Genomic DNA, 12,572 nt, shown 5'->3' with positions numbered 1-12,572 from the left:
CCTTCAAAGAAAAGAACAACTTCCCTACAGTCAAACATGGAGGAGGTTCGGTGATGTTTTGGGGTTGCTGTGCTGCCTCTGGCACTGGGTGCTTTGAATGTGTGCATGGCATCATGAAATCAGGAGATTGCCAAGGCATTTTGGAGCACAATGTTCAACCCAGTGTAAGAAAGCTGGGTCTCCGTCGAAGATCATGGGTGTTGCAGCTTGACAATGACCCCAAACCCACTTCAAATAGCACCTAGGAATGGTTCTAGACAAAACGCTGGACTGTTCTGAAGTGGCCAGCAATGAGTCCAGATCTAAATCCCATTGAACACCTGTGGGGAGATCTGAAAAAAGCAGTTGGGAGAAGGCACCCTTCAAATCTGGGAGAACTGGAGCAGTTTGCACAAGAAGAGTGGGACAAACTGCAAGTAGAGAGGTGTAGGAAGCTCATTGATGGCTGTAAGAAGTGCATGACTGCAGTTATTTTGTCCAAAGGCTGTGCTACCAAATATTTAGTCAAGGGTGTCAATAATTTTGTCAAAGCCATTTCTTTTTATTTTCTGATTTAAAAGGAGATATTCAGTTCTGAATCAAAAACAAAGGTTCTGTAATATTAACAGTGAAATAAAGAATTGTGGAGACCAAATACTTTTGTCAATTTCAACTTATTATTCGAGAACATTATTAGTTATTTGAAAATAGTGCAAGGGTGCCAATATTTTTGGCCACCACTGTAATTATGAGAGTTGTTGTAAGGTAACATATCGGTCGTGTTAATTTACTCGGTGACTTGTAGCAGAAAATGTTGTGAATTTGGCATGGTTGCGCATTGTTTTGTTTAGTGTAGTGCTCAATGGTAATATGAAGCACAATAATGCTTAATGATATTAAAATATTAAATACAAATCTCAATGACAAATCAAATACAAATCAAAGACAAATTAAATACAAATCTCAACATCTCAATGACAAAGATGTTAATATTTCTTCTCATATCTGACTTGTTTACACTCATTTTAAATTATTTTTCTTCTTTCTGTGTTCACCACTTCCCTCCATTAGGCAACACTCCAGTTCTGTGTCGTGAAACCACTGATGGCAGTGGTTACCTTAATTTTGCAGGTGTTTGGAAAGTATCAGGATGGCGACTTTGAGTAAGTATACATTTTGGAAATGGCATTATGCAGGGATGTACTTGGAGCAAAAAGTAAGAGGACAATTTGTTCTGTTCCTGGTGAAAACAAAATGGCTGTTTGGTTTTCAAATCAACCTTCTTTTTGCAACAACATAAGGATTCTTACAATGAAATTTATGTTTCTAGTTTGGACTTTTTATCGAAGGGAGCCATGAGGGTGGGTGGCCATTCTTCAATATGTTGAAATTTTTTTTATGATAGGTGGAGCTCTTTAGCCATGGTAGGCAGTCCACCTAGGAGAAGGAAACTCTGATTGCAAATCCCCCGACTACCTTGCAGGTTATCGCTTTAGACAAAGGTTAGGTCCACAGCTGATTCTATGCTGATGCCAGGAAGGGCATCCAGCCACAAAAGCAGCCATTAGGTGAATCACAGCTTACACATGCAAGCATTGAAACAGCCGTAAAGCGACGATGATTATGATAGCTTGAGAAATTTTTTTTTTTTTTTTTTTGTATACAAGATCGAGGCTCGTGAAAGAGCTAACATTAATCACACAAAAAGACAAACCGACACACAAAACACAAAAAACAAGGGGAGCGGCAGACAAGATGGGGAGAGAGGGGGAAGGACACAAAAGAGAGGGGGAAGAGGGGGACCAGTTCATTCCCGGTGCGACCGGGCCGAGTATCGGCCCGACCGTGGCCGAAGCCGTTGATTCCGCCGTAGCACGCTAACGCGTAGGCTCGCGCGTCCCTGGTCCGCCGGGGCTCCGCGGGTGTCCTACCGTGCCTGGCGCCGCTATTCTCTCGACTTCCGGGAGTAGGTGCCGGTGCCCGGGGACAAATTTCGCTGTCTAAACATGGTAGCGCTAGGCCAGTGGGACCGCCGGGACCCACGTGCACTCACACGTTGTTATGCGCGTGGGCGGCAGTATCAGACCGGGGCGCCCAAACGGGCCTCGTGCCCAAACGCTCCCCGGCTAAAGTTCATCCTGATGCGCCCACATTGTGCGGACAAACCCCACCAAGTCGAGGGCCACGTGGTCAGGAGAACCTCGTCCCTTCTGGTCACACTTTGCCTATCGGCCGGCCTCGAAGACCGAAATTGTGACTATGTCACCCTAAAAATGATTCTATTTCCAAAAGTTTTGAGCTTGTATAAATCTACCATTGCAGACACTGGTATTTATGACTGAAGGCTTGGCTTTTAAAAGAATCATAAACCATTCGACTATGCGCAGGCTGAACAAAAGCAGATCTTGCTTCTTGCTGCAGCTCCCTCCAAGGTTGTATTGCAATGTCGGACGCACGAGGAGGTTATTGCATTCTCATCCTGAACGAGCCAGCCAGTTCACCAGATGAGGGGTGGGGGGCATGGAGGGGGGAGGGTGAAAAGGGTGAGGGGGGGCATGAGACCCATGTAGGATCTACTTTGTTGAGCTTGTGCAGAGTAAAATGCTACTTTTTATTGAAACTAGATTATAAGACCCGTCGCTTCACTGATGGAATAGCAATCTTTGTGTAATTGCAAAAAAAAAAAAAAAAATTGTTCATGGGAAAAAATAAAATTCGGCGGTGTATAGATACTGGCTGAGCTATACACTCAAGGTGCGAGGAGGGGGAGATTGTTAATGGGATAATTATCACAGTCCTTTAGATGCTGAAATGCGAATAACATATAACAACACCACTCCTATTTTGATCAAAATGAAAAAAGAGAATGATCAAAATAAAAATAATTTCTCGCCCTCCCTCTCTTTTCTTTCTTTTGATCATACTGTCTGGTGTACATATTGGGCACGGTCTATGCCAAGAAACAAACTCTGAGGTGTCCTCGTCTCTGCCTTTGCGTAAATGCTAAAAAAATGGGGCTTTCCGTTTCCTCGACATAGTAATGATAGCTAATCTATGGAGCAAGAGTAAAATAGGAATCCTGGGAGATCCTGCCCTCTGTGCAGGGATAACCAGCATCACAAGTTGGAGTTTGCAGTTTCGCCACATGTGTCCATGTACCCACCCACACACTAACCATCCTTTCTTTTTTTAGCCGCGTCGCAGACGCTGCTAATAGAGTGCCCTCTGCTGTTGTTGTTGTTCTTCTTCTTGTTCTTGTTCTTGCAGAGAAGACAAAACCTCAAAGCTCCACCCATTCTGGGAACCATAGCCCACAATCTCTCCATTGTGGGAGAGGCTTCATATAAACAAATATCCACCATTTTATTAACTCGCATAGCTTTGAGGCCTGTATTGTAGGCCCGTGGTGTCTTCCTCTCTCACACAGTTTTATTTCAAATCAAATTCGATATATCATTTCATTTTTCACAGTCGCTAACATAATTTTAGACTCGGTTGAAAAAAAACGGGAAGAAAATCCGATGAAAGTTGCCCTTTATAGAACGAAATGAATTCTCAAAGGCCTGTAACTTCAAGTCCATTGAGATATATATTTTGTAAATCGCGGCATGGTCAGTCATACACCGCCCGAAATAACAGACGGGAAAATGCCGAGATATATTAAAAATTCGTCCATTTGATGACAATTGTCACGATGAAATATTTAATTTATACGTCGTCACAATAATGTGGAGAGAGGAGCATAGCTTCGTTCACGTGTCGCCACATACGGGAAATTGCCGAGATATATTGTTTTTAAATCGCGGCATGGTCAGTCATACATCGCCTGAAATAACAGATGGGAAAATGCCGAGATATATTAAAAATTCGTCCATTTGATGACAATCGTCACGATGAAATATTTAATTTATACGTCGTCACAATAATGTGGAGAGGAGCATAGCTTCGTTCACGTGTCGCCACACACGGGAAATTGCCGAGATATATTTTTTTTAAATCGCGGCATGGTCAGTCATACACCGCCTGAAATAACAGACGGGAAAATGCCGAGATATATTAAAAATTCGTCGCCACACACGGGAAATTGCCGAGATATATTTTCACTTTGCACAAAAATAACATCAAGTAATCGAATCAATAGGAATGTCCTGTGCCTATAACATCGACGTTATAGGCACAGCTGCATCTAGGCATTGTGTAACATCGACGCGGCTTTTGTTTTAATTTAAACTTTTTGTACTTGTTTTTTATCACAATCCTTCCCGAGAGTTCCCTGAATCCACCGTCGTTGGTTTCATTGAAATCCATTAATCCGTTATCAAGTTATAACACGACAGACAGACAGACAACAGAGACACGGCTCCTTTTATAACATAGATATACAGGGATGATCGGGGAATGTCGGGTAGAACGCGCCGGTCCACAGCCCCTCCATGGGCCTTGTATGGTCCCATATCGCCGGGAGCTTTTGCAGTACGGAGCTGCAAGATATAAACTTTTTGGGCAAGTTGATCAGAAACTTCTCCAAATCTTTCGTTGTGCAGAGGCGAGTGCCTCTCCAATTTTCTTACGCTTCTGCAAGCACGGAGGGAGTCCCTCTCTCCCAGGTATGTTTCCAAGGATTTTTGGCTTCATTCAGAAGCTTTGCGAATATGAATTGAATGTATTTATACATTCATTCAATTCATTCATTCATATTCATATATTCATTCATTCATATTCATTCATTCAGAAGCTTTGTGAGCCATTTTAATGTTACAATTCTTATCTGGCACACATGATAAACGTTCGGCTGCTTTCGCCGACCCAATGGACTTCCTTGCTAGCGGTTTCTGCACATTCACGCTGAGCATTCTGGGGTGAATTATGTCATTTTGAAAGTCACGTATTGGGTCATGATTGGGCAATATCTGGTATGGCATATGGTTCCAGATACCATTACAGTAAAGGTCCCCGTATTTGAAAGAGTTGGTCCCATCTGAGTTTTGTGTCCGTCTGTCACGCTACATCATTACGTCTATGATGTTATTACGGCGTACGACGGCGGACTCCACCGACCGCCATTTTAATTTATATGCCGTTCAGGCCGAACACGTCGTTGAAGCGGTCGAACCTGTCACATATCACAATTGCCATGCTCTACCTTTATGTTTAGCTCACCTGGAACGCAGTTCAGGGGAGCTTATGCGATGGTGCGTCGTCCGTCCGTTAGTCTGTCAGTCCATCAGTCGGTCCGTCTGTAAACACTTGAAACTTCTTCTCTGAAACCGCTGATGGGATTGCGACCAAATTTGGCACAAATGATATTTGTTGTGTGGTGACTAAAGTATGTTCAAGGCATTAAAACAATCGGGGTCTAAGGGGATCTACCGGGGGTCAAGGTGGATCCAGCACGGTCTATGTGCTGCTGTGGTTGACCCCTCAAAATAGGAATTTGCTTTTTCCTCTGAAATTACACACACTATTTCAATGAAACTTTACCACAACCTTCATCACCTGTGATGTACCAAAGTTTGTTCATGGCATTAAAAAAAATCTGCCCCTTTGGGGCTCTACGGGGGGTCAAAGTGGGTCCAGGTTTGACCCCCCAAAATAGATATGTGCTGTCTTCTCTGAAACTACACACACGATTTCGATGAAACTTGACCACAACCTTAATCACCCATGTTGTACCAAAGTTTGTTCCTGGCATGAAAAAAACCGGGGTCTAAGGTGGTCTATGGGGGCGGGGGGGAGGGGGGGGGGGGGTTTCCCCCAAAATATGTATTTTTTGTTTGTTTGTTTAAAATCTTATGATTATGTTAGTATGATTCTACATGCTGCCCTGTTTTCTAGCAACCATTGAAATTGGTTTTAAATACCGTTAGTCAGTGCAGTATACTGTTTATTCTACCAGGTGAGTGCCAGGAGTATTACCCCTATGTTTTTCATGCAGTGTGAAACACAAGCAAAACGATTGTTAGAATGACCATCAAATATCGAAAGCATAGGCGTTACGGCTCTTCCAACGACACGGTGCGTATAGGTCTTAGGCTTCGTGCCTTCATGCCGCATCAGACAAATTAAGCCCAGGTTTCTTAATACAGTAGTATCGTTTTCGTAGTAATAATAATAACGTAACATTAATAATATAGTAAATCTAATGGGAACACAAAAAATCCCTCCGTAGTGACTGGAAAGTTACTGGAGGTTAAAATATATCATATGTCACAATCGCCATGCTCTACCTTTTCGTTTTTCATTCAGTGTGAAACACAAACAAAGCGATTGTTAAAATCATATTGATAGCTTACGCGTCATGGGTCTTCCAATTATACAGTACGTATTGGCCAATAATATACTGTACTAACTAACGCTCATTATTCAAGTGGTGTTGTGGGAGCCATGCTCACACGATAAAGCCGGACAACATGGACGACACCAGGAACGAAGTTTCACTGAGCTATTTATTTCAGCTCAAACCGCAAGAACTCAAAAGCACTGAATAGCCCGTTAACACGGGCGGCAATTTATAATGAAAGTTCACCACACAAAAGCCACGCCTCTCAGGCGGGGCGTGGTATGCAAATAAGTCAGCCACGCCTCTCAACGGGGCGTGGTATGCAAATCGCGAGTCCGCCCGGGCGAGGCAAGTCCGGACATGTCCGGGCGAGTCCGGGCAAGTAACCGCCCGCCGGTTACGTCATCGGTCGGTGCAAGGTGATTGTGCCATGCTTCCGGTAACCGCTACATGCGCCCCCCCCCAGAATTAACTTGCACCTGGAGAGTCAGTTTGAGGGGGGTCTTGATGACCCGGCCGAAACGACCCCTGGTGATTCGTGTGGGGGTGGTAGGTGGCGTGGTGGTGGATGGTCGGGCGGGGGGCTTGGTTGACGGGGGACGGCCCCGTCGTGGAGGAAGGGCCAACCGTGGAGGTTGGCCGAGGTCCAAATGGGCCGGCTTGAGGCGGTCCACGGAGATGCGGTCCGGTTTGCCGCCGATGTCAATGATGAACGACTTGTCGTCCCTCTTCAGGACCCGGAAAGGTCCATCGTACGGCGGCCGGAGCGTAACCGGTGTGCGTCGTTCCGGATAAAAACGTACTCCGCAGTGCGAAGTGCTGGGGGGACGTGGGGTTGGGGGCAAATCTCCTGGCGGCCTCCTGGAGGACCGAGCGTTGGCGAGCCGCGGACCAGGGGCCGGTGGCGTCAGGGATGAACTCTCCCGGCACGCGCAGTGGCTGGCCGTAGACCAGCTCGGCGGTGGAAGCCTGGAGGTCCTCTTTAGGGGCCGTTCGGAGGCCCAATAGGACCCACGGGAGCCTTTCGGCCCAACCGTCGTCCTGGAGGCTGGCCCTGAGAGCGGCCTTCATCGAGCGGTGGAACCGCTCACACAAGCCGTTGGCTTGGGGGTGGTAGGCCGTGGTGCGGTGTAGCTTGAGCCCCAAGGCCTGGGCGACCACGCCCCAAAGCTCGGAGGTGAATTGCGGGCCTCTGTCGGAGGAGATGTCCGAGGGGGTGCCGAAACGGGCAATCCAAGTGCCAATGAAGGCCTGCGCCACATCGGCGGATGTTGTTGATGCCAGCGGGATGGCCTCCGGCCACCTGGTGGTCCTGTCCACCATCGTGAGGAGGTGAGTGAAGCCCCGCGAGGAGGGAAGGGGTCCCACCAGGTCCACATTGACGTGGTCGAAGCGCCGCGCGGGCATGTCGAATGGTGCCAATGGGGCCTGGGTGTGCCGGTAGACCTTGGCGCGCTGGCAGGCGACACAGGCATTGGCCCAGTCACGGACGTCCTTACGGAGCCCGTGCCAGACGAACTTTGCTGCCACGAGCTTCTGCGACGCTTTCCGGCCCGGGTGGGAAAGGCCGTGGATGGCGTCAAAAATGTGCCGCTGCCATCCGGTGGGCACGATGGGGCGAGGTTGGCCCAGGGAAACGTCGCACAGGAGAACTGTGCCTGTGTCCTCGAAGGGGACGTTGGCCAACCGCAGGCCTGTGTCCGCTGTCCGGAGGATTTGCACCGTGGGGTCGGCGGTCTGGTCGGCCACCATGCGGGCGACGTCCACACCGAGGTGGATGGCGTTCGCGCCGGACCGGGAGAGGCAATCGGCCACAGCGTTGTCCTTGCCCGCGACGTGCCGGATGTCCGTCGTAAATTCGGACACGGCGGAGAGGTGGCGCTGCTGGCGGGCCGACCATGGATCTGCAACCTTGGCCATGGCGAAGACCAGGGATTTGTGGTCCACAAACGCCGTGAACAGGCGGCCCTCTAAAAGATGGCGGAAGTGGCGAACGGCCAGGTAAAGGCCGAGGAGCTCGCGGTCGAAAGCGCTGTACTTGCGCTCGTTAGGGCGAAGCTGCCGGCTGAAGAAGGCCAGCGGTTGCCAAGCCCCGTTCACCCTCTGTTCATGCACGGCGCCCACCGCATAGTAGGAAGCGTCCGTGGTGAGGGCGATGGGTGCGTTGAGCACCGGGTGTGCCAGCATGGTCGCGTTGGCGAGGGCCAGCTTCGCGCCCGTGGACGCCTCGTCCATCTCTTTGGTCCAGGTGACGTCGTGCTTGGCTGGCTTGCCCCGGAGGGCTTCGTACAGGGGGCGCATGAGTTGGGCGGCGCGAGGCACGAACCGGTGGTAGAAATTTACCATTCCCAAAAATTCCTGTAGGGCCTTGATGGAGCGGGGCGTGGGAAACTTGTGACTTCCTCCACCTTGGTAGGCAGCGGGACGGTCCAGCGCTTCGTGATGCGGTGCCCCAGGAAGTCGACGGCCGTTATGCCAAACTGGCATTTCGCCGGGTTGATGATGAGGCCGTGCTGGCCGAGGCGCTCAATAAGCGTGCGCAGGTGGATGAGGTGCTCCACCCGGGAAGTGCTGGCGACGAGAATGTCGTCCAAGTCGACGAAAAGGAAGGTGAGGTCACGAAGCACACTGTCCATCAGCCGTTGGAAGGCCTGGGCCACGTTCTTAAGGCCGAACGGCATGCGAAGGAACTCGAAGAGGCCAAAAGGTGTAATTACCGCAGTCTTCGGTACGTCGGCCGGCCGGACGGGTACCTGGTGGTAGCCCCGAATGAGGTCGACCTTGGAAAAGATCACCTGCCCCGCCAAAGGGGCGGAAAAATCCTGTATGTGTGGTATCGGGTACTGGTCGGGGGTGGTGGCGTCGTTGAGGCGGCGGTAATCGCCGCATGGTCGCCATCCGCCACCTGGTTTGGGCACGATGTGCAGGGGCGAGGCCCACGCGCTATTCGAGCGCCGCACAATGCCCAATCGCTCCAGCGCGTCGAATTTCACCTTCGCCACGGCGAGCTTGGCCGGGTCGAAGTGACGAGCCCTGGCGTAGACCGGTGGACCTGTGGTCTGGATGTGGTGTTCGACGCCGTGTTTGAAGGTGACGGCCGAAAACGTCTGCTGCGTGAGGGTGGGAAATTCGGCGAGCAGGCGGGTGAAATCGTCCGCGGCCGGGAGTGCGCAGGCTAGCTTGGTTGGTGCGGAGCCGCTCAATGAGCAAGCGAGCAAGCTGAAGGTCTCCGCGTTGATGAGCCGACGCCGTTTGACGTCCACCAAAAGCCCATCCGCGCACTGAAAATCTGCGCCCAGCAAGGCATTGGGCACGTTTGCCGTGATCAAGTCCCACCTGAAGCGCTGGCCCCCGAAGCAGAGTGCGACGCAGTGCGAACCGAAGGTGCGGATGGAGGAGCCATTTGCGGCGACCAAAGCAGGGCCGCAAAGCGCGGCCTGTTTGTCCTGCACCAAGGCGGGTATCACGCTCAGCTGAGCGCCGGTGTCGCACAAAAAACGCCGCCTGGACGCTGTGTCCGTGATAAACAGAAGGCTGCCTGAATGGCCGACGCTCATGGCAGGCAGTGAGCGCCGGCCTGGTCGTTTCCCGACCTGCCGAAAGTGCACGGTGGGCGGCACGTTCTGGCCTTCTGCCCGAACCTGGCATGGTAGTAGCACATGGTCCGCTCTGGTGGAGGCTCCGGCGGTCGCGTCGGGTTCGGTCGACGGGGCGTCGCGGCGGGTTCGGTCGACGGGGCGTCGCGGCGGCCGCTGCTGCCAGTGGCGCTGACTCGGCCGGTGGCGGCGCCGGTCGTGGCGCGGGCGTTGCCTCGGTCGGCCTAGGGTTCCAGGCGGCCGCTCCGACGTGTCGCCTGGCCGAGAAAAATTTATCGGCCTCCTTGGCCAGGGCGCGAGGGTCCGTGATGGGCGAGTTAGCCAAAGCTAACCGTACCTGCCTGGGTAGCTGCCGGAGGAACAGCTCGCGGAAGAGGAAATCCGGGCTGTGGTCACCGAGTAGAGCCAGCATGTGGTCCATGCGCTCAGATGGATGGGCCTCACCCAGGTCCGGGAGGTCGAGCAGTTGTCGCGCGCGTTCGGTCTCCGTGAGTCCAAACGCACCGAGGAGTAGGCCTTTGAGCGCGCCGTATTTGTTGGCGTTCGGTGGGTTCTGTAGGAAGCTCAGGACCCGGGCAGCAGTGGAGGCGTTGAGCGCGGAGACCACATGGTGGTCGCGCGTCGTGTCCTCTGTAATGTTCCGCAGGGCGAAGAGAGAATCCGCCTGGGTGAACCAGACGGCCGCGTGCGATTCCCAAAATCCAGGGAGCTTCAAAGCTACTGATGACTCCATCGCTGTGTTCTCGAAAAGGGGTCACCAATTGTGGGAGCTATGCTCACACGATAAAGCCAGACAAAATGGACGACACCAGGAACGAAGTTTCACTGAGCTATTTATTTCAGCTCAAACCGCAAGAACTCAAAAGCACTGAATAGCCCGTTAACACGGCGGCAATTTATAATGAAAGTTCACCACACAAAAGCCACGCCTCTCAGGCGGGGCGTGGTATGCAAATAAGTCAGCCACGCCTCAGCCACCCCGGGCGAGGCAAGTCTGGACATGTCCGGGCGAGTCCGGGCAAGTAACCGCCCGCCGGTTACGTCATCGGCCGGTGCAAGGTGATTGTGCCATGCTTCCGGAAACCGCGACAGTGTATTATTTCAGAACCCACGATGTTATCTCAAATGGCCAAGAAGGACTTTTATTGTTGAAGATAATAAATCATACAGCAATGATGTATTAATAATATTGTTACAGACGCGGTTTTGGATGTTAGTTTACCGAGCGGTTTGGTATGACCGCGTCTGCACAGTTTACCCGATTCCACTCGAACGTTGGCCGAGTCGCGCTACGCTAGATCAATGAAGGAAAGGACACAACGGCTGGGTTAGATGACACGACACCAGGGGTACAGTTCTCAAGACCTCCGGAGGAGGTTATAATATTTGTATGCAGAACGTTTAGATTACACTGACAAGAGGTACAGCATAGGAAGGTGGGCACTTAAACACGGTCTTATATTAGCCCCGACAGACCACAGATAAACGGGACAAAACTGACTCACACAGGGATTGATGGCAAGGAAGGGCAGGTAGTCGATGGATAGCACAAGGTGCACCTTGGCTCAGGGACAGGATAAAGCGCGGTCCAAAAGATGCAGGGAGGTCTCTCAGCGCTCGGAGGTGGCGACTTCTCTCTCCAAGCTGGGGGCGCATCTCACGTCACCTCCGGTAAGTGGCTGCGTATATCCAGCGGGGAGTGACACGCCCTCGGCTCGTTAGCTCCGCCCCAGATGGAATCGGCCCGTCGCTTCTTATTGGGTGCGGGGGTTACCGGGCTCCGCCCTTGACGAGGGGCTGACAGTCAGCCCCTTCGTGGTAACCCCGTCGGAGCACATGGGCAATGGCGGCTAACCAAGCCGGAGTGAGGACGCCCACTCCCCGCGCCGCGGCCGCGCCGCCCCCACTGTGGTTGTAGTTGTTGTTGTTCCATGAGATGATGGGAGGATGCGGAGATGAGATTGTGGGGAGGTATTGGGAGGTCCTAAACTTACTACTGGTGCCATACAATCACATTCTGGTGCAACGAAGAGTCAGAATTAATGGAAACGAGTCCTTAACTGACATAGACTAAGAATAACTAGCAAGATGTCCTATAGTTGTCTACGTGAGATGCGGTGAACCTGGGCACGACATTTAATGGGGGAAAAAGGGGAAGGTCGGTTCTACAGAGTGTTGTTTACAGACAATGGGACTAGGGAATGGGGGATTGGGGATAGTTGGGGAGTATTGGGGAAATAGGGGAATATTTACAAGCGGATATGGATGGAGGCCAAATCCCATATCCGCAACATTGCACCCTTCTCTACCTCGGGGCGTCCCGACCCGATAAATTTTTACCTACTTTAGTGTGGCACTCAGATGTAGTTCCCTCTACTATTAACTCTACCCTGAGTGCGACAGTTTTACAGATGTTCACAAATGAGTAAATATGTCCCCCTGCGACGTTGCACCCTTCTCCTCACAGAAACACACCCACAGGATAACCGAATCGCGGAAAGAATTCTCAAACTAAACATACAGCCGGTAGGGAGCATTATTTACACTAGACTACACTGATATTTACACTACGATCCAGGACCTGTTTTTGGAGGAACACATGCAGATGTTATGCATAGAGAGAGCACGCATGCCAGCATCGATACACCAACCCATGAGTGCTCTGTGGCCCTACGGCCTTTAATAATGTGCAGAGCACCCCCATCCAAGCACCAAAA

The 12,572-nt window shown here is 51.1% G+C and overlaps 1 protein-coding gene across 1 annotated transcript in view; it reads left to right on the top strand.

The window, feature by feature from the left end:
• LOC137423353 (transmembrane protein 184B) overlaps positions 1 to 12,572 on the top strand; it is a 92,877-nt gene that overhangs the window by 55,474 nt on the left and 24,831 nt on the right. The window contains exon 6 of the mRNA XM_068110400.2: positions 1,051 to 1,142. Within this exon, the coding sequence (XP_067966501.1) occupies positions 1,051 to 1,142 (92 nt within the window). The remainder of the gene's footprint in view (positions 1 to 1,050; positions 1,143 to 12,572) is intronic.

Source organism: Myxine glutinosa, chromosome 3 (genome assembly GCF_964187855.1).
Source record: "Myxine glutinosa chromosome 3, kmMyxGlut1.1, whole genome shotgun sequence".
NCBI lineage: Eukaryota > Metazoa > Chordata > Myxini > Myxiniformes > Myxinidae > Myxine > Myxine glutinosa.
Note: the sequence above shows the minus strand (reverse complement) of the source record. Positions and strands in the feature narration are given on the sequence as shown.